Source organism: Vidua chalybeata, chromosome 2 (assembly GCF_026979565.1).
Source record: "Vidua chalybeata isolate OUT-0048 chromosome 2, bVidCha1 merged haplotype, whole genome shotgun sequence".
Classification (NCBI taxonomy): Eukaryota; Metazoa; Chordata; class Aves; order Passeriformes; family Viduidae; genus Vidua; species Vidua chalybeata.
In genome coordinates, this window is record NC_071531.1 from 79,442,955 (window position 1) to 79,470,464 (window position 27,510).

At 41.3% G+C, this 27,510-nt stretch overlaps 1 protein-coding gene across 2 annotated transcripts; it reads left to right on the forward strand.

Moving 5' to 3' along the window:
* Positions 1–57: 57 nt before the first annotated feature.
* PRCP (prolylcarboxypeptidase) lies at positions 58–27,185 on the forward strand. Of its 2 annotated transcripts, none has more exons than XM_053935005.1 (9): positions 58–310; positions 15,836–15,976; positions 17,070–17,171; positions 17,511–17,692; positions 18,367–18,524; positions 19,119–19,291; positions 20,632–20,796; positions 21,890–22,077; positions 26,403–27,185. In XM_053935005.1, exons 1-9 carry the CDS (start codon positions 185–187, stop codon positions 26,605–26,607), a joined length of 1,440 nt encoding a protein of 479 aa, XP_053790980.1. In that variant the 5' UTR covers positions 58–184; the 3' UTR covers positions 26,608–27,185. The 2 variants fall into 2 exon arrangements, with proteins under 2 accessions (XP_053790980.1, XP_053790981.1); XM_053935006.1 differs by lacking the exon at positions 26,403–27,185 and adding an exon at positions 24,265–24,448.
* The last annotated feature ends 325 nt before the right edge of the window (positions 27,186–27,510 follow it).

A 27,510-nucleotide genomic window follows, 5' to 3' on the forward strand; every position in this document is an offset into this window, starting at 1 on the left:
AGGGCGCCGCTGGTTAGGGCCCGCCCCTGCACGTGTAGGTTGGCCCCACCCCCAGGGCCGCGCCGCTCCCCGCGCGGGGCAGCGCCGGGCGGGGGAGCCGGGCCCGTATAAAGCGGCGGGGCCGGCGCCGCTCCCGCTTCTCCTCCCGCTCCTCCCGCGCCTCCCGCGCCTCCCGCCCGCGGCGATGCTGCGGCTCCTCCTGCTCCTGCCGCTCCTCGGCACGGCCGGCGCCCTGCCCGCCCCGCTCCGCCGCCACCGGCGCGCCTCGCTGCCCGTCGGCCCCTACCTGACGCGCTACCTGAGCCAGCAGGTGGGAGCCGGCTGGGGAGGGAGGGAAGGAGGGAGTTTCAGTGGGGAGCTGGGGGCACTTTCCCCTGTCAGTAGCCTCACTCCAGCCACGGGCGGGACGCGACTCTTCGCAGGCTTTTAAATAAACACTGAATGCCGGCTGTCTTTTGTGAAACATTCCAAGCCGTGCGTATTCCGGTGTTTAAAGTGTCGGGGGATCCGCTCTCTTTTGTGTCCATGGCCCTGGAGTCCGTATTCCCGCACACGCCGCGCCCGTGCCAGCAGCGAGGGGCTGCGCTCCGCGGCTGCCTTCAGATCGTTCTTGCAAACAGCGGTGGCGTGGGGTTTTTTTTGTTTAATCACAGGATGGTTTGGGTTGGGAGGGACCGTAAAGATCCGTCTAATTCCACCTTCCCCCCAGCCATGGGCAGGGGTACTTTCCCCTGGATGGTGATGCTCTTTTGATTTTTGCCTTTTTTTTTTTTTTTTTTTTCTCTTTTATACGTTCTCTGTATTCTTTGCACACGTATTTGTAGTTCTGTAGCCTGTTGTATTAGTGGCTAGTTTTTCCAGTAGTTCTCCATGGCCTTTCCCTAAGCAAAAAGACAAAACAAATTCCAGAGCTCCCAGCCCCAGGGGCACAAGGCCCCTTTCCTATCTTGGTTCTTTCTGGGAACCAAGGTTGAGAGCAGCTCTTTGAGATACATGGACAAAGTACAGCTAGTACCAAAGGGGGAGCCTCCAGAGAAAGGACTTGACCTGGGCGGGAATTGTGTCACCACTTGTCCTCCTAACTGGTGCTTTTTATCAGTTATACTGATTTCCAAAAACCTATAAAAATGTACTGAGCCCTGTACAAGGGGCTGGGCTTTTGTGGACATCTTTTCATAGCTGCCTCTGAAAGCCTTCAATAAAGATCCACCTTTAAATTACCTCCTTAGTAAAATTATCTCGAGTTTCATTTCCACATTAGAAAAAAAGGCAAAAAATGGAACATGGGACAGATTTCTATTACTAACTTGAGCTTTGTCATCCTGTCTCCTCCAGCAATTTGTTGGTGAAATCCATTGCATGTGGATAGAATAGAGGGCTCTGCATTGTCTTAAGTGTTGGTGTGGTTTTGTTGAATCAGACTTGAAACCCACCTTGTTCATAGGTTTTCATAAAAACAGTCAAAAGTTCCTTGGGTGTGTTGAGCAGCGTCTGCATCGTCCCCTGTACTTGGGTTTCCTAGAGGAGGCAGTGGTTCTTTTTACTGGGAGGCATAGTCAGGGAGGAGGATGTTTTCCCAGTACTCTCTTGGTTTGCTCAGAATCAGGCTTGTATCGTGCATCTGAATTTCATGTTCTGTTCTGAATAGGGAGTGCTGGGAAGGAGAAGGTGTTAAATTTACAGGCATAGAATAGTTTAGGTTGGAAAAGACCTTTCAGGTCATCCATTAACCCAGTACTGCCAAATGCACCACTAAACAATGTCCCCCAGTGCCATGTCTACACCTCTTCTAAAAACCTCCAAGGTTGTTGATTTGACCACTTCTCTGGGAAGCCTGTTCCAATTGCTTGCTAACTGTGTCAGTGAATTTTTTTTTTAAATATCCTATCTAAATGTTTCTTGGTGCAACTTATGGCTGGGCATCTTGGATGATATGTGGATTGAATATCTCCTGTTTCAGCTTTGTACAAGGTGAAGTTATGGTAGATTGAGCAAAATGGGAAAATTACACTTATGATAAGCTTACCACATACACTGACAGGGAGAACAGATGTAAAGAAAATAGATAATCTTTGTAAGATTATACTAAATAGCTATGGAATAATTTTAGGGGCAAGGTCCCTGTCATTTGGGGTGGAAGATAGATTTGGAATGATTTTAGTGAGAAATCTATCCACTGAGATTACAGTCTTCTGCAGATAGTGTTAATGGTTTGGGAATGCTCCTGTTCCAGGGATCTCCCTGCATAAATCATGGAATTCCTGTGTCTTGACAACATCTCTGCCTAACATTCACTCGGGTAATGATTTGAGATCTGTGTCCCTGCATTAACTCCTCTAACAGCCCTGGAGCTTGTATTGTGAGCATACTGCAGATTGCTTCTGCAGTGTGTGGCCAGCATTGGCCAGGATGTCACTCCTGCAGCAGTGGTGTAATTAACCCTAATTGTTGTGGCACACTGCTTGTTGCACATTGCTATCATAGCATCAGTGATACTAATTCTGCACCGTGGTCTGAGCCACCCTTTGTCACCATCTGTTACACTTCTGTCCTCATCTCCTCCCGGGGCTGTGGTGTCACCTGGCTTTTCTCCTCAGCTCTGGCACTGATGGCCCAGGTGCCATCCAGCTGCCAGCAAAGCGGCAGAACTGCGGTGTGGTTGAGACCTGTGGATTTTGGGACATAGATAGGTATTGAGAAATGGGAGGGAAGAGTTACAGTAACAACCTATTGCAAATATTGATGCCACATCTTGTTCACCCTTCTGTCTCTTCCTCTCATGCTTCAAGCAAAATCATGTTGGCTGAGAGTGACTGCTGCAGGAAAGAGGGAGCCCATTCACTGGCCTGAAAATCTTTTCTTTCCTTGTCCAAAGACTTAATAATATTGTTGAACAGAGTGTGAGAGGTGTGTTCACCAAAGATTTGAATTCTGCTGCATGGCACTTGAAAGATACAGGGGTAGCATGAGAGGTCTTCTAATCACACAGAGAGCATAGGACACGCTATCAGTGGCACAGTGTGTAGAACTGATAAACAGCATTCAGCCCTGATAAAACATGCACTCAGTGTTGTTGTCTGGGAATTTGTAATTGCATTATTATTCTTAGTGCAACATAAAAGCTATGATTAACATGTTAAATAAGGTGCTGTGATACTTTGCCACCCCTCAGGATTGTTGAAGTTTAATTACATACATTATATTTCTTATGTCATTAATTACCTGCTTGTGTTCCTTGCTGTCAAGTCTTTCTTCTTATCTAAGGCTCCTGTTTTGATTCTTGTTTCTCTCTTTGGTGGTTTTCATCACAAATTGAAATAATTTATCTAAAAGCATTCAATATAAAAAAATACTTCATAAGATGCCAAAATACTATGCTGTCACAAAGGAAACGGTTTTATACCTATTAATATTAAAAATATCTTTACATAGAGTCTTTAAATACTTCTGCAGAAGAAAACTTTGAAAGTGTAAATAGATTCCTTACATGATTTGTTGCCTAAAAAGTTACTTCTTGATCACTGTGAATAATTTATTACTGCTGCACATTGGAACCTCTAGGCATGACAGTCTATAGACATGTAACATTGTTTGAAGCTCTAGTGTCAACTTTTACTGTGAATCAATGACATTTAAGTCTGTTTTCATAAAAATGGGGAAATAACAGGATCAGAGTTAAGCTCAATGCTCATTTGCATTAAACTTCCTCCTGTTTACCACTTTTAAGTGTCAGACATCTGTGACGATGGGGCTAAAGTCTAGAATATTGAGAAATCAGTCAAGTAGTGCCTGCGTCAGTGTGACTAGCATCTTAGCTTGTTTGTTGCCCTGTGTATGTATTTAATAACTTTTATTATTTTGTCTTGGAGGTGTGATTTTTTTTTTTCTTTTCCTCTCCCTTCAAAAATAACTGATGTCTTTCATCCCTCTACTCCTATGTGTGAGTGAAATTACCCCAGTAGCAAGGTACCTCATGCAGACCTAGAAGAGGAGATGACCCTTGAAGGAGAAACTCTGCCATCAGCCACATCTTTAACAAATTTTGTCTGTTTATGGGATGATTATCTCCTTTATAGCTTTTCTGATGTATTAATGTGACTTTTGTAGGCAAGTCTGTGGTAATTTGCTTGCCTGCTACCCAATTGATTGTGATTTGTATGTTAAATTAATCCATCCAAAATGGAACTTTACAGAGAAAATGATGTGTAGAATGTATAGAACTATATTAGGATCACCACTGTTGGGATGGCTTCTTTGTAAGCAGCTGTTTACAGTTCAAATTCATTGGAATGACTTGGTGAGGCATCCAAGATCCATCTAGTTCTCTTTACCCAAGCAGAAATAACCTTACAGCATACTGAGGAGGCTCTGGAGTCAGTTCTGACCTTTGGGGAGCCTTGTCTTGTACCTTTATATCTCTGTCTTTGGCACACATACCAGTGTTACAAAAACCACAGCCTGAGGACTTGTGGTGCTTTATGTGCAGTGCTGCTGAGAGCATGATGCCTTAAAATTGCTGATATTTGAAGGCTTCTCAGTGATAAACTAATCTTAGGAAGGAGAGTGGATGTGGTGTCTCTTCACTCAAGTTGATAATTGATGGCCGTGTGAGACTCTGTGCTGGGGAACCCTTCACCTCAATCACAGCTTGTGAACTGCTATGAATTTGTCTAAGAACCAATGTAACAAGTACAGATTAATTTTTGTTTGGCAACTTACTGAGCCTGGTCCTTCAGTCAGATTGTCTTTTGAACTAATACATGTCAGTTATGTCACCCCTTCCAAAAGAAGGATTCTGATTACATTTCATAACTTCTAGGTTTCACACCTATGTCAGTATCTCGTAATAAATTCACATGCAAGTCTTTGTGCTCTGAAATGCATCCACACTTCATATTGTGTGTAGATAAAAGGAAGATATGTTGATGCTTTAAAGTGATTAAGTTTAAAAAGTAATCCAATTTGATCCTTTTGGGCTTTATCAGGAGTCTTTAATACCCTGTTTTTTATTACAGGCAGAAATTCTGAATTATAGAAAATAAAAGCTCTGATTGAAAATTAGAATGGATATAAATGTTTTTTAAACCTAATGAAGTACTTTTCAATCATAGGTCTAAAACTTGCTTAGGAAGACATTGAGATGGGTTGAGGTTACAATTTTTAATTGTGGTTAGCATCTTATTGTGACTCAGGTTGGTGTCTCAGAATAGTAACAGATGTCAGGAATGGTTGAGATGGGTTTGTTTTTCATGCCTGGCACCATAATACAATAGCACTTTTGGCTTCTGGTGAAGGAAAAAACAAAGTGCTTTTTACAGAGCCCCTTGGTACCAATTAAAAGTTAAGCTGGTGTTTAGAGAAGAAGTGATGCTGATGTTTGTCTCTGAGGTGAATTACTTGGAATATGTGTTTTACTCATCAAGTAGTACAGGAGTACTTGGCAGCTCTTACTCTGTGATTTCATAGCCTGATTTAAAACGGGAGCTGTAAGCTATAAACCAGGAACAATAGCTCTTACTCAGTGAACAGGAAAACGGGGAAGTACTTGTTAAAGCTTGTCAGTGAATTTTTATTTTTATGCACTACTTATCTGTGGGGTCACAATGCAGACATCAGCTTCTCAAATTAATCAGGAAACAATTTCCTCACAACGTGCAGCCTCTTCCTTTGAGTGAGCAGTTAATACTAGTGACTCAAAAAACATCAATGATCACTATTCTCTCACTGAAAATTAGCATATCTCACTAGCTTTATTCATTAAAAGGTGTAATAGGCCACTGAAAGATTTCTTACAGGCTATCTAGATTAAGGAAAGTCTAAAGAACAAAACAGTAAACAGAACTGCCTATGGCTGAAGTAGCAAGCTGTTCCTAAGCCAGATGTGCATGAGAACTCCTGTTACCTTTGTAGCATTTGGCTTGTATAATGAGATTCTGCAAGTTGAAGCAGAGTCTTTGAGCTGATTTTTTTTTTATTTTTTTTTTTTTTTTTTGTGGAGAGATATGGAGGAAAATGAAGTTCAAAATTAAATTTTATGCTAATGGTTGTGTATCTATTTCTTCATCTGACTTTGAGGAGATCAAGACCAGCCATCAGCATAAGAAGTTGTTGTAGATCGTGCAGATAATTTGTAGCATTTTGCCAAGTTGGTGAGAGAACAGAAGTCAAACTTGATTATTTCATTTTAAGCTTTCAAAAACCAAATACCTTAATTTATTTCATACATCCTGTAATACTTGGATTTTATATCTAAAGCAGTGAAGCTTATAAGAAATTTAGTGGGGTAAACCAGTCTGTACTGGGCCATCTTACTGATACTTGCAGAATGGTTAATTTCCTTGTTTTCCAGGCATGTCAATTCAGAGAATTAAGCATGGGAAGAAGAAGAATGGGAAGAATGGGAATTGCATTTCTTTTAAGCACAGTCAGTAGATACCCTTTGCCTATGGTATAGTGGGATCATTTTAATTTTAAATTTCGAGTTTCTGTCTCGTGCTTTCGTTCAGCTCTAGCATGCATGTAGTATGTTCTGATATTTGGTGCTGTTATAATGCTGCTGTCAGGTGTGCTGTGCCTGGTTGTTGTTCTCTGGACACACACAGTGAGCAAAGAACAAAACTTCTGATCCTTGTGGGCTGTTGTTTCTAACTTTAAATTGATGTAACAGGCTTTTCCATTATTCACGCCTGCAGCCAAGATACAGAGCTTACGTACAAGTTCACCCTTGTGTCAGGCTTGAAGCCAAAGTGGTTATGTGAAGATTAGCTGGAAAAGGTGCTTGTAGAGTGAAATTTGAGATGTGTCTCTTTCCTGTAGAGAAGATGGCTCACTGAAAAGCCTACCTGCATGGGATACCATGGAGCCGTGATACTGTGTGATGTCCTTTCCCTCTGATTACCGATAGGGACACACTTGGTGGTGCAGGGAGCTGCAGATGATATTTCCCTGAATGCTGCTGGTTTTCCCATCATCCTGTCTACCAACATCTTGCAGCCCTGCAAGCAGAAGTTGTTCCTTGGTGTTGCAAGCTTGCCAAAGTAGTAGTCACTACATGGTATTTTTGCTGTTGCATCAGGGTTGTGGAAGTAATTGCTGCTTTCCTGCTTTGTTTTGTGAAACTTTCTCTCTCCCCAGCTCAGTGCTGATCAGAATTGGTGGCTGCTAAATGCATGATCCACAGTAGCACATGTAAAACACTTAGCCTTTTAATACTGATGGATTGCCATCCCTGGACTGAGCTTTTGTCATTTAGTCTGTGTCATTTAGCCTAATTAGAAGATTATCTGGGTAGATGACAGGACAGTTTTCCTGTTTGCTGTCATTGTTCATTTCTACTTCCTTGGATCCTTTTTTATAGGATTAGCAATAGAAAATAAAATACAAATAATAGTGGTTGAACTACGTCTGGGAGAATGATAAAGCAAATTTATTTGTAGTTCTGAAAAACTGGGAAATAAAACAATTGCAACCTGGATTAAACCTTTTAAAAATGTTTAGCAAAGTAGACAGTTCTAGACCTTTTTGGGGTAGGGGGTAGAGCTGGTTTAAATATTGAATTTGACTAGATAAAAATATTATCTTGGATCTAAAATGCTTTTATATCCCGTGTCTTTATACAAAAAAAGAAAAAATTAGGAAGTCTTTCAAATGAGAACTGTGTTCATCAGAGAAGATTAAACTTTGCAAATTCTTTTGCTTAAACAATTAGTCCTACTCAGAACTTTAGGTCACTCCAAAAAAGACCTGGAATGCTTTTATGCTGCTTAATCTGTGACATATTGACATTTCACATCCAATTTTTTCCTCTCCTCTGAAGTTAATCCTCTGAATATGATGGATTTGTAATACAATCTGGAAGGCATATGGAAAAAATTAGTGGCCTTTGCCTGTTAGGGGTCTGAGAGACCTTGCACAAGGGTAACTTTGTTCTTGCTGGTGTAGTGCATCTTTATGCTTTTTTCAGCCTTGAGAAATCACACCTTGTGAAGTAGGGCTCTAAGCTGGTTGTTCCCCATGCCTTGTCCCATCACTTGTCCTGTGGAAGAATTTCACCAGGAAAGTGATACCTTGAATGGAAGCAGCAATGATGTGAACTTTTGGAGTGTTTACTGCCACAGTAGTTAGTTGCAGACTTAGGTAACTGGTGGAGTCTGAGCAGAACAAGCCTCTTCATTGCTCTAAAAAGAACCAGGTGGCAGGGGAATGGAGACTGGTTAAGGAATGATAGCAGTAAAGCTGATTGAAGAGATTCCTGCCTTGGTCACCCATTCTTCCCCTTGTGCTGGAGCTTTGTGGCTCTCAAGTCTGGGACAGAAAATGTTGAGACTGCCTGTGGTCTTCTCCTTTCAAATGGAGGAATTTTAATAGAGAATAGCATCTTCACTGTCTGCTGGAGGATTTTAAAGCCTAAATGTGTTTATGGACTTCATTTTTACGTGGTAAGCAGAATCTGGAGGTTCAATTGCAGCACAAAACAATTAATGGTTTGTGGAAGTTGAAATAAATTTGTTTGTGTTCTCATTAGCTGGTTGGGCTTCCGACATAAAAATAACCTTTCATCATGTACTGTTTGTTTCTAACAAGGGCTGACCTGAGTACCCTGGTGCTTTCCTACAGCATATCCTGTAGCAGTTTAAATTGTCTTTGGTCTTTTCAAGTGCCTGTCCAAACTGTGTGACTCAGGGCAGGGGTAGAGTTCCTGTCTGAAGTTTTCCTTGTTCATGTCTTTTAATCACTGAAGAGATAAATCAATGCTAAAAATCAGACTTTATTAAACAGCATTGCAAGAGCAGGTGCTGTGATTTCTGCATCATAAGAGAAGCTTCAGAAAGATACATGAAGTGTAGAATCATAAACACACTTAGGCTGGAAGAGACCTTTAAAATCATCAAGTCCATCTGTAATGTAACACTGCCAGGTTTATCACTAAGCCATGCGCGTTATCAAAGGCCAGTGTATTCTCAAGGACACAGTTGCAATGATAGATTCTTTCCATTACAAGGATCCTAAGCCTGCATTTGCTTTGGGGGCATATTTGGCTGGAAGCTCATTACAGTCAAAAAGCATGTCTATTGTTATCCATATGGTTTGGTACATGTTATGGATTAACAACTAAAATTAAATCTGGTGAGCAAAACCTCTAAATTACGAAGCTTGTGGAAAATGACAATGACAGAGTCAGTCTTGGCTTGGATGAGCATACCCTTTGCTGAGTGGAAAACTGGCTGGGTGGCTAAGCCCAGAGAGTGGCTTAGTGAGTGGGGTTAAATCCAGCTGCTGGTCTTCTGGAGGGCGGGAAGGCCCAGCAGAGGGATCTGGACAGGCTGAATCTATTGTCTGAAGCCAGTTGTATAAGGTTCAACAAGGCAAAGTGCTCAGTCCTTGCCCTTGGGTCACAGCAACCCCAGGCAGTGCTACCGGCTGGGGGAAGAATGGCTGGAAAGCTGCCCAGGGTAAAAGGATTTGGGAGTACTAGTCAGTAGCAGCTGAACATGAGCCAGCGTGTGCTCAGGTGGCCAAGAAGGCCAATGCCATCCTGGCCTGTATCAGCAATGGTGTGGCCAGCAGGAACAGGATTGTCCCCTGTACTGAGCACTGGTGAGGCCTCACCTCAAATCCTGTGTCCAGTTCTGAGCCCCACACTAGAGGACATTGAGGGGCTGGAGCATGTCCAGAGAAGGGCAAAGGAGCTGGGGAAGAGTCTGGAGCACAAAACTGGTGTGGGCTGGCTGAGGGAGCTGGGGGTGTTTAGTCTGACAAGAGGAGGCTGAGAGGCCTTAATGTTCTCTACAACTATGCAAAAGGAGATTGTAGGAGGGTGGGTTTCTGTCTCTTAAGTAACAAGCAATAGAAGGAGAAGAAATGGCCTCAAGCTGCAACAGGGGAGGTTTAGATTGGATAGTTGGAAATTGGCACTGTAGGGCTTGTCAGGCACTGCAACAAGATGTCCAGGGAAGTGGTGAAATTGCCAGCTCTGGAAGTGTTCAAAAGGTGTGTGGATGTGGTTTTGGGGTGAGCTTATCAGTACTGGGTTACTGGTTGGACTCGGTCTTAAAGGTTGTTCCAGTCTAAGTAGTTATGTTATTCTAATCTATGATCCTATCTCTTTTCAATTTCTGGTATTATTTACATTGAAGACTTTCTATTTAGTGGGTTACACAAGCTGATGCAAAAAGGTGCAGTTTACACCTCCCTGCTCTTTCACAGAGTACCAAATGATTATGCATTTCAACAGTGGGGTGCAAAGCTTCAATCTCTGCTGTTCCTTGCACAACTATCAGCCTTGAAAGCAAGGAAAAACCTCATTCCTTGCATTTAAAATTAAAATATGAAACAAAGCTAAGCTTGATTTTCTTGGGTTTTTTTTTCCCCTCCCTTTCCTGGACTGAGCAGGGACAGAGAATCTTAGCAGGTACTGGTAGGATGAAACTTCAGTCCTGGCAGGCTCAATAAAATCTGTCCCCCACGCCCTCCTCCTTTGTTATACAGACATGACAAGAAAGTCCCTGCCCTCATGAACTTCAAATTTGAATAGAGGAAGCAAAGTTTGTAAGAGGAAACAAAACTAATAGGGCCAGCTGATTGAACTGGAGTCCCCCACAGCCCATCAGAAGTAAAAGCAGGAATAGAAGCACATCAGTGAAATCCCAGGGAGGCTAAGGTCCACACTGCTGTTCACACAGGAGGATATCCTTAGGCTATCCTGTATCTTCCTGTCCTCAGGAAATAATTCAGACAGGATGAGCACTCAAAACGACTCCATGGACATGTGGAGAGTAAACTTAAAAATCTTAAAACAACTGAAAATCCCCTGTCTTCTCACCAGTAAAACACCTGGCTTGATTTCAAGTGGAATATTCAATTTGGGAAAACAAAGCTATCGCATAGAGGATTGAAATTCAAGGCATCACAGAAAGGCTTTCAGATGCTCACAATCTTGCCAGAAACCCAAAAGCATAAAACCATCGGGTGCTGATTTACCACCTCAAATGGTATTGGATGCTTTTAGTTAAAAACTGCCCTGTGACTTACAGTCTTTTTTGGTAAAGCCTTGGCTTTGCTGCCCTGTCTCTGTAGTCACTGATGTCCTTAAGGTGCTGCTGAGAAGGAAGTGGGTTTTAGCCCACATGTCCTGTTTTGTCTTTGTACTCTGCTCATTGCCTGAGTTCCTGAATGCTTCCAGAAGTACATTAAGCAGACTAACATCTGTACAATAGCTAACATCTGTTGAGCATTTTTTGTCTCCTCCCCAGGGGAGATGTGTAGCAGAGTGGCTTGTTTTATTTTAAATGGACTTTTAAAATAGCAAAAAATCACATTACAAAAAACTCACCTTGAGATAAGTAATCTTTGAGAGTCTAACCAAAGCACATGGTACATTTGTACATATAAGGTAAAGATACAGAAAGGTGCTATGTAGTTCAAACAGAAGGCACCAGGGTGGGGTTTGGCCATTCCTCCCAGTGTGAGTTTGTTCAGTAAACCAGTCTGGGGAAGTTGCCTCACCCTGAGCTGATCAGCTGCACTTCTCTGTAGAAAGTTTCTCTGAGCTGAAGGATCAAAACTGCTGATTTGAGCCTTCAGTCTGGTGCTCTCATCAGTCTCATGGGCTCAATGCCTTGTGCTGCCCACTGATGTTTGTCATCAGCTCAGGGAGTGCAGTTCGCAGCAGTCCTGCCTTGGGTAGCACCTACAGTCTTCCATCAGAGCTGCCTCCCTGGCGAGCCATCTGCTGTATGTTTGTTTTTATTTTCCCTAAATGCTTTGTGAGCCTTTGGACTCAAAGGTGTGCAGGAAAATACAAGGCTTTCTTAATCAAGCAGTGTTCACAAAAGTTTTTGTATGTGGAACTGAAATTTAAGTATTCACTTTGCCATCCTACCTGCCTCAGCTGACAAGAATTTCTCTTAAAAACTTATCCATAACTTATGAGTTTCAGTGCTGCTTTTTCTAATTGTATCCTTCCTCTTATTAGTATCAGAATGACTGTTCTTGTGTCAGTCGATCATACTTCCTTCTGTTAAACATTTCTGTTGCATCACAGATGATGACTGTGTTATTTTTTACCAAACTTGCCAGATAGTCCTGTTTACAGAAGCTTAGAACTTTGGGCTGAGTAACTGGTTTGCATTAATTCTAGAATAGTTTTGTTTTAGAAGTGATTTTTGCCATCATCTCTTCGAGCCTCCCACACAGGGAGCAGGGCAAATTTAAAAATTGTTTAGGATTGCTCAGGTCTTTGTACTTACTGCTGACATCCTGAACACAGTTGTAATTATGAAAATTTTAAGTGGAAAAAACGCATATCTGCTGGCATACCATTACAATTGTTTTAACCAGAAGTTAAAGTATTTTAAATGTGTACTAAACAGATTTTTTTTTCTTTTTGCTGTTGTGGTCTGGTTGTAAAAGTCATTACTTTTATCTTACTTCATTTGTGTAAGAGTGGGGAAAAAAACCCCTTTCTGGTTCATCTTTTTAATGACATCTGCTTAAGGAAAAAAAAAAAGCTATAAAAATACCTGATTGATTTGAATACTACAGTAGGCTTCACACAGTTGCTGGGGTTTATTATCTGTTTGCTTGCCTGTTCCATGAAGAATGGTGAGGTAGAGCAGTAGTTCGAATGAGAGCCAGCAGCCCCTGTGCCCAGCCCTGCACGCTCCTGCTGCACACTCTGGCTACACAACAGCTCCATCTGCTGCTCTCAACTGCAGCTTTCCCTGTGTGTCCAAACCTCTCACCTCACAATTTTATATTGATTCTCGGGCTTCTTCCCTCTGGCTTGACAAATTTTAACACAGTTTTTACTCTTGTGAGAAGATACTCATTGGGATATCTCCACACTGTGTTTTGATGTTCTGGATTTAGAATGTCTTTGAATTTCTTGGCAATAACCAGCATTTGTGACACTTTCTTCCCTGACTGCTTTATAAACATTAGGTTTTGTTTTGGTTTGGATTTTTTTTTACTCATGTCGTATGTCTTACCCTTGCAAAGACAGGCTACTACAAGGTATGAAGCTCCATCATCTAGAACTGAAGGAGTTTCTGCACTTCAGCCGAGTAATAGCTACTTGTGATTTTTTTTTTTTTTTTCTGGAGAAGTCTGGATTTGTGTTTGTTCTGCCTGGGATCTTACACGTGTCCATGGCTGGATGTGCTGTGTGATGAACAGAGGCAATCTAGCTGTTGTGGGTGTATCAAATTTCTACAGATTGAGGGAGGAATGGGAAAGAATAACATGGCTGATGGCAGTGAGGGAGTGTAGAGCATGTCAGAGTCAAGACAGAATCATGACTCTTTGATCAACATGGTTACTAAAACCACCAAAAGAGAACTTAAATTCCTGTATTTTTCTCCCTTTTGGTTTTGAAAGACAGACTCGCTAGAGTATTGTTATTTTGTGGTTTGTTTTGGGGAAGTAGATTTGCAGATCACATGAAAGGAAAACTCCAGTAAATCGCATCTCTAAAGAAAACTAGCCATAATTTGGGAAAAGATATGCATGTTGGAGTATCACTCTCCTAATTTTCTGGCTCCTGTGAAACAGGAACAGTAAGATGGACTTTAGAATCTGTTCTGCACAATACCCCGTTGGATAAGCTCAGCCTGGTATCAAGAATTTTCTCTGTTTTTTTGGGGTTTTTTTGTTTTTTTTTTTGCTTGGGGTTTTTTTGGTTTTTGCTTTGGCTTTCCCTCTGTACTCTTTTTTGTCTGTTGCATGTTAAGTTACCTGCACTGGTATATATCTTTGTAATTAGGAAAGTTGAATACTTTTTGGGGTGTAGTCCTCTAGCTGACACTCTGGTTTCAGGCAGGAAGGATGCAGAATCAAGTTCTAAATCTAAATATTTAATTTTAGATGATTCCATAAAAGGCAAGCAGGACACAAGGGCCTGTTTTTCCTATCTCTGGCAAGCAGCCTAACAAGAAATTTTAAATAGAAAAATAATTTCTCCCTTTACAAACACACAGGGAACAAAAGATGGGTTAGTTGTACTTTCTAAAAGTGTTGGAGTTTATCAAACTATACAGGGACTTTTTAGATGTGCCTTAACTGATTGTTCTCTTTAATTGTCCCAAGGTCTTATGACCAAAGACTTTTTCAGTTGACCTTGTTCTGCCTTTCTACATTTAATCACTCTTAATAGGTGAAACTAAAATAGCTACACAGGTGAGTTGTCAGTGTGAAACAAGCCCAGCATGTTTTGTCAGTATTGAAGTTCAGTGAAAGAGCCCTTAAACATGCACATGATAGCATCACCATGTACTTAAGAGTAAGGAGCAATTGGCCTCCCTGAGGAAAACCGTGAAAGTACATAAAATCGTTTTATTTGGGTCTGGAAGCAGTCACTGAAGTTATTTATTGAGGCAAAGACTTCGTCTCATGTCTGTCCACACCATGCACAGACCTCACTGTTCTTGTAGCAGTGAGCTGCAGCACACACATCCTCCCACTTGAGTCCAAGAGTGAGTAACCTCTGAGGGAGTTCAGAAAAGACATTTTGCAGCAGGCTGTACATCTGAAATAAGTTCCTGTGCTCTCTCTCATCCAAAGCAAATAGAAGTACCTGGTGTGGAATAGCTGGCTCCTGCAGGTCAAGCATTAGGCTTTTCTGAGCTGCCTAAAGGAATCCACCTAGCAGGTATGTTACTGTGATAACAGCAAGTGGTTGGATTTGGGTGTGATCTGCTGCTTTTCAGCTTTAACTTGCAGATGCTCCCAAAACAGGGAATGTGAAAGTTTGTTTCCTGTAGCATCTGAGAGGTGTGGCAGAGTTTGGGTGTGAAGGCAGATGGATGGGTGAGCAGAGATCCTCAAGCCAGCAGATGTCAGGCTGTTACCACTAGCAGGAACTATGACAGGAAAAGGTAGATCGATGCACTGATAAAAGTCAAAATTGGGAAGCTACAGGTCATCTTCAGCTGATGAATAACAATACTGAATACATGGTAATTAAGTAGGATAGATCTTCTGGAGTAATTCTGTGGTTTGGTTACATTTTATTTTTTTTTTTTATATTTCATATTAAAAGCCTGTGTGGGTATCCCAGAATAAGATTATGCCTATGCAGGAAGTTACTTGTAAAAGCAATTTACTTGTAAAAGCACAACTTTTCAGTTGCATGAATTCTACGGGAAGGGTCAAGGTGGATGGTGAATACAAAGCAGTGTGAGTTAAAGTTGGAAAAAAATTACCTTAGGAATTGAATTTGTAACGAGGGAATAAATCTAACACTGTGGGGTTTGGGTTAAGGGGTATGATGTATATAGGCTGGCAATATTTGTAGAGCAGTGGTAAACAATAAAAACCCACTTTCTAACAAGAATCTGTTTAAATTTAATTATGCCAGAAGGAGGAGAGAAAGAAAAGGTGAGATTTTTGTTGGTTTTAGTTTTGGAGTTCTTTTTGTTTAGTTTGCTGTTTTTTAATAATAACTAGGATAGTAAGGTTTTCCTGAGACTCAAAACATCCTGTGATGACTCTTTTTACTTGTTCATACAGTTTTATTGCATGAGGTATTGTGACCTCTCAGCATGCTGGTTGGTCTGACTTCCTAAATATATTTAGAATATCTGGTGTTAAGTAGAATGCTATAAAAAGGGCATGGATTTTTTTTCTTAATGCCTGAAGATAGCATTTCTCCTTCAGTATACACACCTGTAATTTTGATGAATTTTTTTCACAAATCAGAAATAATTTGATGGATTAGGAATATAAATTAATTTAATGACATATTTTTTTTAATCTGTTAAGTAACTGTCAGCACTCCCAGTGGCCTTCAGGTTCAGTTCTAGCTTTCTAACCATGTTGCTGATGTTTGTTCTTACAGATTGATCACTTTGGATTTGATGAAAATCGTACATTCCAGCAGCGGTACCTGGTAGCAGATCAGTACTGGCAGAAGGACAATGGACCAATACTGTTTTATACAGGCAATGAAGGAGACATCGAGTGGTTCTGCAACAACACGGTACGTGGGAAATAATGGGATTACAGCCCTGCCTGCCAGAAATGGCATACTGAAAAAGTGAGGAGGATCAACAAGACAGTCACAGAAGGTCGTTGAAGGATAAGTTTGTAATGATTGCTGTGATTGTTATACGGGGAAGAGAAAGCTGAACAAAAGCACAGAAAAAGTTTATGGGGGTCAGGGTCCTATTTGAAACCCAAACAAACCAAAGGGATACACTTGTATTAAATTCCTGGAGCAGTGAAGAAAATTTCTAGAGGAAACACTGTAGTTGCCCTGAGCTAACAGTTCAGAATTTTGGACCAAATTAAACTTATCCTAGTAAAATGGAGGGTTTTCATGTTTGGATTTTTGTTTCTTTATTAAGAAAAATATGAAGGGAACTGGAAATCAGAGCCAGATAATTCTTGTTTTCTACAGTACATGTGGAAGTTTTTACTTCCCTAACTGATACAAATGCAGAAGGGAGTGTGTAGCATTTTTCAGCCATTCCAATACAATGTCCAGTAACATGACAGGAGGTGGCATGTGCTGAGCTCAAAGCCACCAAGGACTGCTTGTATGCTTTGTGCAGCCAGCAGATGATCTCTGTCTGCTTCTTCTCATAGCTGGTGGTAGCAAACTCTTATCAACAAGTAATAACAAGTTGTACTTATTTATTAGTTGAAAATAACTGTATTGCAGTGCTCTAGATTATTGCTTATTGCCAAACAAGTTTTGTGTTTTCTGTAATGTAGTCCTAGCTCAAATGCATGCTTTTCTCCTGTAGCCTTTTTTATTTCCTGTGCATTAAGCTTGTGCCATAGGAGTTCTGTTAAATTTCCTGTGTGTAGTCACAAAACAAGGATACTTAATATTTTGCAGCATGAAATATATATATATGTCTTTGTATATATCACCTTCTCTGGGTTGATACCTGTTTTGTGTGTTTTCTTACTTCAGTGATACCTTAAAACCAAATTGCACTCTGTCTTTCTAGTGGCATTTTGGTAGTGATACCTTTCTAATCAAAGAATTGGAATACACTAGACTGAAACTAGAGACTGTTAAACAAGTTGAATCAATTATTTTGAGTGTCTTTTCCTCCAACCAGGGTTTTATGTGGGATGTGGCTGAAGAACTTAATGCCATGTTGGTATTTGCTGAACATAGATATTATGGAGAGTCTTTGCCCTTTGGGAATGAGTCTTTCAGCGTAAGTGTCATCTTTTTGTCTTCCTAATAAATGTATTCCATACAAACATAATTCTGCATATTTTAATTCTTGCCAGGGCATTGAGTGTTAACTTGAGTAATATGTAACTCTTTTGTAACTATCAATTCTAGGGTAAAAAAAAAAAAAAACAAACAACAAACTAGAGGTTTTTTTTAGTGCTTCATGTACCTGCAAAGAATATTTCATTTGTTCTCAGGCACAGATTTAGATTTGAGATTTTAGCTGTAGACCTGATTTTAGCTGTAGCTGCCATGGGGAACAGAAAGACTGTTGCTGGAAATCACTCATGCTGTCCGTAACCTGCCTTCTTTCTCTCAGGATTCCAAGCATCTCAATTACCTGACATCAGAACAAGCTCTGGCAGACTTTGCAGTACTTGTTGAGTACTTAAAGGCGACCATTGCAGGAGCCCAGCACAGTCCAGTCATAGCTATTGGAGGGTCTTATGGAGGAATGCTTGCAGCCTGGTTTAGGATGAAATATCCACATGTGGTGGTTGGGTGAGTGTGCTCCTCCTGCTTAAACAGAGCAGGCATTTGTTACTTCTGTGCTATAAATATTACTGCTCTGGGAGAAGTACCATAATTCAAGCTGGCTTGAATTTTTCAGTACTGGAAGAAGGATTCAAGTTACTTTGAATTTGGGAAGAGGTGCTGTTTGCCTGACAAAGGCAAATGTTGGTCAGCAGGTAGTGGATGGTGTATTTTGTCTGAGTTATCTGCTAGATTTGTGAAAACTTGTGAACACTGACTTGGCACCTAATGTTTTTTTAGGGTCTCCAGACTTTAGGCAGGTCTTTAATCTCTTCAATACCCTAGTTACCCTCTTGGAAACAAGCTAGAGAGTATATTTTCATGGACCGGGCCTCTCTTCATTTGAGTTCACACAATGCCTAGTGAGAAAGGCCTAATTGGTAGATGAGAATGAAAAACAATAAAGTAATCAAGTCTGAATGTCTGCCTTTTGTATTTGCTGATATTGTTGTACCAGTGTCCAAGACATATCCATAGCCATATCGTCCAGCAGCCTTTTGCATAATTTTGCAGCATTATGGTTAGTTCACCTAGAGCACAGTGTCCAAGATGAATTATAAATGCTGCCTAGATAGTGGCTGTGGGGAGGGTATGGAAGTCCATTTTGCAGGAGTTCAGTATCTTTTTATGTCCCTTTGCAGAGCTCTGGCAGCCTCTGCCCCAATCTGGCAGTTTGGTGATTTGGTTCCATGTGGCACATTTTTCAGCATAGTGACCAATGATTTCAAAAAGAGTGGCAAGGGCTGCTCAGAGAGCATCCGGAATTCCTGGAATGCTATTAACCACCTTTCCTCAACAGGTAAGACCTCACCAGTGCTTTTTCAAAGAATAGTAATGATCAGGAGTGTGTATGATCAGATGGTTTCACCTGTGTATGTATTGGGTTTTTTGAAACTCTGCTCCTAGTACTGAAAACTTGAATCTAGCACTACTTTTAAATGCCTGTTTTGTTGTATCACAAACTTCTTTTAGGCCTGGTGGGATGCAAAATCCAGGTCCAAACAGTCCTAAGGTCAGATAACAACAGACTTAAGATCAGAACCTCAAGGCTTATATTCCTTCTGACAAAATAGGCCAGATAGTCATTGCTATAAAAAAGTACTTTGTTTGCCAGCTGAGGCATTCAGGAAAAGAAAATTACTGTAGTCACTATGAACTCAGTTGGACTAGAGATCTTTTCTAACCTAAGTGATTCTGTGATTAAACAGCTACCGGAAAAGAGGTTGTAATGAGGTGCTGACTAAAATTTGATCTGGTGTGCTTGTTTGTGTGTGGAATAGTTTCACTAAATTAGTTAGGCTAAGTGAAAATATTTTTAGTAGCAGCACAGCTGATGTATGTGTTAATGGTACAATACATTAAATATTGTGTTATTCATTTATTTTTATTAAAGATGCAGGTTTGCAGTGGCTTTCCAACACATTTCATTTGTGCAGCCCCTTAAAAACTCTTCAGGATGCTGCTGTATTGAAAAATTGGCTGAGTGAAACATGGGTAAACTTGGCTATGGTGAATTATCCCTATAAAGCTGACTTCTTGCAGCCTCTGCCAGCTTGGCCTATACAGGTAATTTAGAATCAATATCTTATAGAATTAAGTATTAGGTTTAATTAATTCTCTCCTCCTCTCCTAGCTTGTACCTTTTCCTTTGTTTTCGTGGCTCCACAGAAGCAATGTGCTGAGAAAAGACAACCAAGATAATATCTTGTGCATGATTTGTTGCCTAACTGCCCCTTGTAGGTCTAACAGGTTATATCAATAACCCAGGAGAAAAAAAGTGCCAGGGATGACTGAGAAACCTCAACTGTCCTGCAGAGCTGTTCCTGAGTAGCAGAAATGCTGTACAAAAAGCACATGCAATTAGAGTTTCTGATGTGAGACTTAGCTGACAGAGTTTGCAACTCAACAAGTTTTGAGCCTATGTCCTTTTTGATGTGAGAAAACTAGTGAGAGAGAAAAATGTGGATCTCCAGAAACATATTCCTTGCAGGGTCTCTTCTCAAAGCAGAACCTCTTCTTACACTTGCAAGCCTTCACTTGTGCAGTTCTGTTTATCCTTGGAGTGTTCTTATTCTTTTAAGACTCTGGCTGAATTTCCCTGCAGGACTTTGGGTTACTATGTGAGGTAGGTAAGATATAAGTATTTTAGGCAGTAATTAATTATAAAACAAAATCTTTCCCTTGTGTAGAGCTGCCTGGTGGAGGAGAGAGGGAAATTAATCTGTGCTATGTGGCTGACTGCAAAGAGCAGGATAAACACCTTGAAAATTATTTCTGCTTATAAACCTGAGCCAGAAAAGGCCACTACCCATCTGAACAATACTAATGTATGAAATCTGATTTATATAAGCTGTTAGGATACTTTATTATCTGAAACAGTAGCTCTATTAGGACTCTGAGGGCAAAAAAGGGGGAGGGAAATATGGACTTGATTATCTTGGAAGTCTTTTCTAACCTTAATGAGTAGCTGGATATATATATATATATATATATATATATATATGTATGCATGTATGTATGTTTAATCTGTTCTCTCTTGTGAGCTACCTACTTCAAACTGCAGGCAGCCCCAGTTGATACCTGGAGCTTCTCTGTTATATGTGCTGTCTTTAATTAGAGAGGAAGTGTGAGAATGATTGAAAAATTTGGTGAATGAAACATGAAGGTGGAACTGTTGGGTTTTTAAAAAATTTTTTTAGTCAGGCAATATTAAGTTTCAGGTTCCTCATAGTAGTACGCACTACACATGTGTGATACTGCATTTTGTGATAATTGGGCTATATAACTTAATAGCCTCTTTTTGGAAATGGTCTGATTGTACTTGGACAAGAAATTAATATCCCACCAGGTGTCATGTATCAATATTTAATTCCTATAGATTGAGACTTCTTATCTCTTTATTGCAGGAAGTCTGCAAGTTCTTGAAGGATCCCAGTCTCTCTGACAAATTGTTGCTGCAGAATGTTTTCCAGGCAGTAAATTTATATTACAATTATACAGGAGAAGCCTCGTGCTTAGATGTGTCACAGACTGCAACGAAGAGTCTGGGTGACATGGGCTGGTACTACCAGGTATGCTGACTAATCTTTATAAATTGCAAGTCAGTGGTGGTTTTTTAATCTACAGCTGATGAGAATTGTCATTTAGCTGTCAATATATTGTGCCAAAAGTATTGATGTGTGCTGATGACAAAATTAGTCACAAACCAAGTGTGATTGTAGTGAGGAAGGCAAGGCAGGAAAGAGAAGCAGCTTTCCCAGGAGGTTTAGACTGTATCTTCATTATCTAGCTGCTTGTTGAGTTTCAGCTGTTCATATAGGCTGGAAAATTACGTACAGCAGACAATTTTAAGTTGTGTGGGGCAGTCAGTTGTATGAGGTCTAACAAGGCCAAGTGGTGGGTCTTGCACTTGGGTCACAACAACCCCAGGCAGGGCTAGAGGCTGAGGGCACAGTGGCTGTAAAGCTGCCAGGTGGAAAAGGACCTGGGAGTGCTGTTCAGTAGCAGCTGAACATGAGCCAGCGTGTGCTCAGGTGGCCAAGAAGACCAATGGCATTCTGGCCTGTACCAGCAATGGTGTGGCCACCAGGACCAGGGCAGTGATTGTCCCCTGTACTGGGCACTGGTGAGGCCTCACCTCAAGTCCTGTGTTCAGTTCTGGGCCCCTCACTGCAAGAAAGACATTGAGGAGCTGGAGTGTGTCCAGAGAAGGGCAACAGAGCTGGGGAAGGGTCTGGAGCACAAGTCTGATGAGAAGCTCCCTGAAAGGAGATTGTAGGCAGGTGGGTTTCTTAAGTCTCTTAAGTAACAAGCAATAGAATGAGAAGAAGTGGACTCAAGCTGTACCAGGGGAGATATAGATTGAATATTAGGAAGAATGTCAAGCACTGAGACAGGCTACACAGGGAAATGGTGGAGTCACCATCCTGGAGTTTTTTAAAAGATACTATGCACATAGGTACATGGTTTAGAGGTGGACTTGGCACTTTTTGGTTTATGGTTGAACTCACTCTTACAAGGTCTTTTTCAACCTAAATTATTCTGTAACAGTTAGGTAATAATTACTGATCAAATGCTGTTTGGACTTGCCTTTTTAAATACTGCTGTAACAGCTATTGGATCTTCTCCTTGGAATATACTCTACTGACCTGCCCTTTCTTTCAGGCTTGCACTGAGATGGTGATGCCCTTGTGCACAGATGGTGTCCATGATATGTTTGAGCCTCAGAAGTGGGACTTTGATGCCCTTTCAGAAGAGTGCTACAGGATGTGGGGAGTGAGGCCTCGCCTCTCTTGGATTCTTTCTATGTATGGAGGAAAAAACATCAGTTCACACAGCAATATCATCTTCAGGTAAGCCTTGTTTCAACTGATACTGTAGAGTCTTCCACCAGTTTGGGTTTCCAGTGTAGAGAATCTGCTCCAAATAGCAAAGGGATATAGCAAAGGGATCTGTCTCCAGCACTCCAGCTGAATAAATGATGAGCATGCTTTGTGTTGCTATTGAGAGTAAAATGGTCAGTCTGCAGTGGCCAAGGAAGCCAACTGTTCTGTTACTGCCTGTGTGACTCTAAAAGAAGAATCTGAGCTGGGATTCTGCCAAACGTCTTCTTTCCGTGTGGATTCCTTCTTATCTTGTGGCCAAATTCCAGGTTTCCCATGCTGGTAAATTCCTACTTTTATGAACCCAAAACACTGTTGCTTACACACAAAAGGAAAGTCTAAATGAGTTCTAGCTATAACACAGAATCTTGGTCACCAAAATTACTGCTCTGAGTGATAGCCTTGTGAAGAGGCTGGCGTGGCATTCCTTTTTCCCTTTGGTACAGAAAAGAGAGGGAAGTAACTTTGGGAGTTTTTCTATTACTGCCAACAGCTTTTTCTTTTAGTGGCATTTAGGCAGGTTTCAACAAAGTATAAGATCTAAATACAAAGATGTTTCTATTTTAGTAAGGAATACTGGTAATACAACAAAAGTTTGAATCACCTTTGTATGTGGACAAAAAGTGAAAGAAACCTTTCAGTCTAGCACAAAAAACTAGTCCGTGCTGCTTGTTCTCTATTCAGCCTTCACTTCCCTGATTTTTAAGAGTAAACTCTGCTATTTTTAAAGGGAGGTTCATGAGGTTTTACTTATGCTGTGAGGTGATCCAGGTGAGTATTGTCTATCCATCAGGTGCTTATGTAGGAAGGAGCTGTTCCACAAACCCATTGAGACGTCAGGAGTCCTGACTTGCTGTATCCATTGCACACTGTGGGAAGCTCCTGGATATGTATTCTTCTGTGTTCTGGTTAAAATTTTGCAAGGCCTTTTCATAAAACACCTTGCCACTTCTACAAACCAAGCTCAGAATTAGTCTTTTGGATGTGGTAGATAGGTATGCATTTTAAAAGTAGAAAGTTCTCACTTGAATTGGGGAATATTTTCTGGATCACAGCTGTTAGTGTTGGTCTGGCTGCAAAGGCCTTTTGCTTTCCTCTTGTTTGCCTCTTGCTGTTTCTGTCCCAGCAGGATATCTACTCTGGAGGGAGAAGTCCCACCCTCTTTTGGAACTTTTTAATAAAAAAATTTTTTTGGTTTCACTTAGTTTCTGCAGTGTTGCTTATTTCCAAGGCTGCACAGTTCTGTACAGAAGAAATCTGCTTTGTAAGCCATAGACAAGCAAACAAATCTAAATAAGTGTTTAAGAATTTATGCCAGCTGAAGGAGCTGGAAATGAGAAAAGCCTGCAAGCAACCAAATGAATGTTAAAGTAGTGCTGTACACACAAAGCTTTTGGATCTCAAGCTGGGATGCTTCTCTTGAAATAAATACATTGTCAACACTGTACATTTTATATAAGAGCTTTTTATCCTCAAACACTGCAGAGTGCTTTACAAAAAACATCCCAGTGTTTACCAGGGGATGTGGCTCCCTGTGGGGTGAAAAGGACTGTGTTTCAAGTGACAGGCAACTTGCACAACAGCGTAGAGCAGGAAGGGAAAAGCATTCCTACTAAAGAGAACCACTGTAGGGTGGATTTATCCAGACGCAGTGGGATTTGGCCAGGATGCTTAAACTGCTGCTGCTGCTTCTCCCTCTGTGAGCAGTACATCACTCTGCACAGTCACCCTGTTGTTTGTACTGTGTGGGATTAATGTAGGGAATTCCATTGCCATTCTGGTACCTTCCTGGAGTTATGCAGTTGTAAGTGGTTACTTAGGCTGTGAGCAGGTGGTACTTGCCTGTCCTGGGCAGTACACCTTTATTAAAACTAGTCTGAGGAAATTGGGGGTTTCAGAACGCTGTTTCCCCTTTCCCTTCCAGCAATTTCCCCTCCTCTTATGGGAACATGCTGTGTACTTGCTGTGGAAGTGTTGCACAGTGGTGGGAAGTGACATTTTAACGCTGTTCATACATGTGGTGGCAGAGGGCTTGTAGCAGTTGTAGTGTCTCATCATCAGTATACTGTGGTAGTCAAAATCAGTCCAGGTTATATCAGACAGTATGAAATTTGGTGTGCAGAGTCTAAAAATGTTTTTTTTTTTTTTCAATCTCAGTGAATCACACCTAAGTTGTAGGATTCTAAGTCAGGGCACCCACATATCCAGTCCTGCACTGGCATGGGAGAGGCAGAACATGAAGGCTCCATTTTAAGAGATTCTGGTGCTCTGTGCAGAAGGGAGAATTGTTAGCACTAAAGAAGAGAATGGAGGCAGAGAAGAAAAGGCAGAACAATGTGTGGCTGAAGAGAAAAGGTTAGAGAAAAAAGTTAACAGGAAACATGCCAATTGTGGAGGGTGGTCATGTTAAAAAAGGATGCACAGACAGTGCTGCTACAATTGTGCTAAACTTCTGGGCAGGGCAGGAGGGCTGAGGAGACTGAAGAGAATATAGGAAAGAGAACTGTGTGCTATGGGATAGGCAGAACCCTATGTATGCTATCAAGGAAGTATATTAATTGAAAACAGGACTAGCATGCTGTTTTTTTGCATTCGTTTTTTTTTCCTGAAGTCCTGCTTGCTTGGCCACTGCTAGAAAGAAATGGCTAACTTATTCTTTCTCTTCTTTTGCTTCTTTGGTTTATACTGGGAAATTCCTGTCCCGTGAGATGGGCAACTGAGTACTTACATGCTTGCTTAGTTTTAACACATAAATAAATGATTCCAGTTGGAATGATCTTAATCTGCAAAAACCATAAAGATTTATGATTTTGTGGTGAGCCCTTCATCCCTCTCCCTTCAAGCTTCACTTCCCAAACTGTGTCAGTGCCTCTGGTGCCATCCTTTGGAAGGAGATGCAGTGGATGCAGCCATTAGCTCACAGAAAAGCCTGTGGCATGCTTAGCTTCCACATGACTGGGACCAAACATCCAAGTTCATGTGCATGATGAGTCTCTCAGCAACTCATCCCCTGTTGCCAAGGTGCTCTGCTGATTCAGATGACCTTTTAAATCCAATGCTTTTGGCTTATTGGGCAGCTCTCAGTGCTTTTTGTTTTGCAGATACAAAATGTTTCTCTTGTCTTAAGTCATATTTAGAATCACTGAAAGTGAAGAACTACAGAGACTCAAGATACTTAGTTGTTTTGGTTTTTTTTCAGTGGTGAAACAAGACCTAAAATATTAGTTTAGACCCCAGATTTTTACTTCTGGTTATTTCTAAAAAAAACTTTTTTAAAAATTCATTATTTTACTGTTATTTTATGGTGCTACCATGGTGGTATTTTTCTAGCTGCATATCTCTGTGTCAAGGATGTTTTAATTTCTTAGCTTCTTCTAGAAATTTACCCTCTCATACCACAGCCTATCTCTGACATTTCCTTTTGTGGGCAAGGTCCAGTGTTTTAAGTGAGAAACAGATCTAGGTTTGTGCAGTTCCACAAGTGTATGGATGTTGCTTTCTTTGTGCAGAAAGATGGGCCATGTTTGGGAAGGTCATTGCAGTAAAGGAAAATAAGATGTAGTAGGGGTTATTGGATCAAGTCCAAAGCTAGGAGAGAGAGATGGAAAGCTCTCTCTCAGCTGAACCATTGGCGTGCTTTATGGACTCTTCTTTGGAGCCGTATCTATAGCGTAAGGAATTTTTGAAATGGATCTAGGGTGAGTGAGGAGGGGGAGTAAATGGTATTAAATTGTCCTGTCATAGAGGAAGAGTCAGTTTAGACATTTTTTTAAGGGATATAATCTCCATTTTCATATGATTGTTATTAAAGTCAGCGCAATAACAAACCATCCAAGCATTTCTTTGCAGAACCAGGTCGGCACTCAGCTGAGACAGCAAAAGGTAGAACTTCCTAAAAACTCAGCTCTACAGGGTCCAGTGAGTAATTTGTTTATGGCAGACTGTGAAGAAGCAAAGTGAAGTGCTTTGGTTTGGGAGTTTGGGCATGTTTTGGTAGAGACTTTAATGACAATTACAGGTGGCAGCAGATTTCTCTTCAGAGGCTTTTGCACTGTTAGAGATTATTATCTGAATTAGCAGATAATTGAGAAGTGTAACCTTGCTTAAGCTGATGATATCTCCATAGCTCTGTCAAGAAGTTGCTTTTTAGCAGAGGGGTGGGCACAAGACATTAAGACAGGGTTGAGGTCTGTTTCTGTTGCTGTACATGCAAACCTAGTAGAAAGGCTGATGTGAGCTGCAGCCTCGCTGACTGCTGTGCACATGCACCCTAATGAAATAGTCTTTCCTTACAGCAATGGTGGCCTGGATCCATGGTCTGCAGGTGGGGTGACCCAGAACATCACCGATTCCCTCGTGGCAGTTGTGATCCCGGATGGAGCGCATCACCTGGACCTACGCAGCCGTAACCCTTTGGACCCCAAATCTGTGCAGCAAGCTCGAGCCATGGAGATCTGCCTCATGAAGGAGTGGATTGAAAAGGGCAGGCACAGCCACTGAAGTGGTAGTACAACTGTGGCCATTACACCTCTCTTGGCTTTTCTGGGAGTAGGGCCAGGCCTTGTGATATGGTCATTGGAGCATTTCCCTCTTGCTTCCTCACCTGCACCACAGTGGTCACCATGGCTTGTGTCCATGAGAGAGGCAAGCAGCAGATGGATGGAGAGCCTTCTCAGATGATAAACTCCAGTCAAAGTGCATGGATTGAGCTGCCTGCTCTGGTTTGCTTTCCTCTTCTGCTCTTCTCAAATGCTGTTCTTTACTGGACAGTAATGGGTTCCTGTTCCTGTTGCTCTTCTCCTCACTGCACTGAGTGATTGCTGGTTTATTCAGCAGTGGATTACATGGGAGTGCTGTTGGTGGTGAAACTCCTGCTGCCTCCACTGTGATTGAATTTCAGACATCCTCTGCTGGTGGAGATAATGAGGGAGCAGAAATCACATCTTACTGTGATGTTTGTAAGGGAGAGGTAGGGAAGGCCTGGGGAAAGTGGCTGTGCTGTTTGTAAGAAAATTGAACAGCCCTTACCCTTTGGAATCAGAGTTGGAAAAGAAATAAATATACAATTTTTTTTCCTACCTAGTTTTCCAGCAGCTTATTAATTGGTGGGTTTTTGTATTCTGTGCTGTACTGAATGGTCAGGGCTGGGCCCAGACTCACTCTGCTGATAACTGGCTGAGGATGCAGAATCTGCATCAAGATTTTACTTTTTGCTATGAGTCCTAATTCTGAGCTATGTCACTATCTGTGCTGATGGTTACCAAAGAAAACTGAGTATATTTTGTGTGTGTATGTGTGTGTATCCCTCACAAATACTTAGCTTTTTAAAATCAAGAAGCTTTTGAAGCAAGTCTCTTGAAGAGCAAATGTGACACTTGTGCTGGCTACATCTTATGAAGTGAC

Excerpts from the sequence above, each read along its gene's own strand:
- PRCP (XM_053935005.1), top strand. The coding sequence starts at position 185 with ATGCTGCGGCTCCTCCTGCTCCTGCCGCTCCTCGGCACGGCCGGCGCC. Across the intron at positions 311-15,835 it reads CGCGCTACCTGAGCCAGCAG|ATTGATCACTTTGGATTTGA; the intron begins GTGGGAGCCGGC and ends TTGTTCTTACAG. Across the intron at positions 15,977-17,069 it reads AGTGGTTCTGCAACAACACG|GGTTTTATGTGGGATGTGGC; the intron begins GTACGTGGGAAA and ends TCCTCCAACCAG.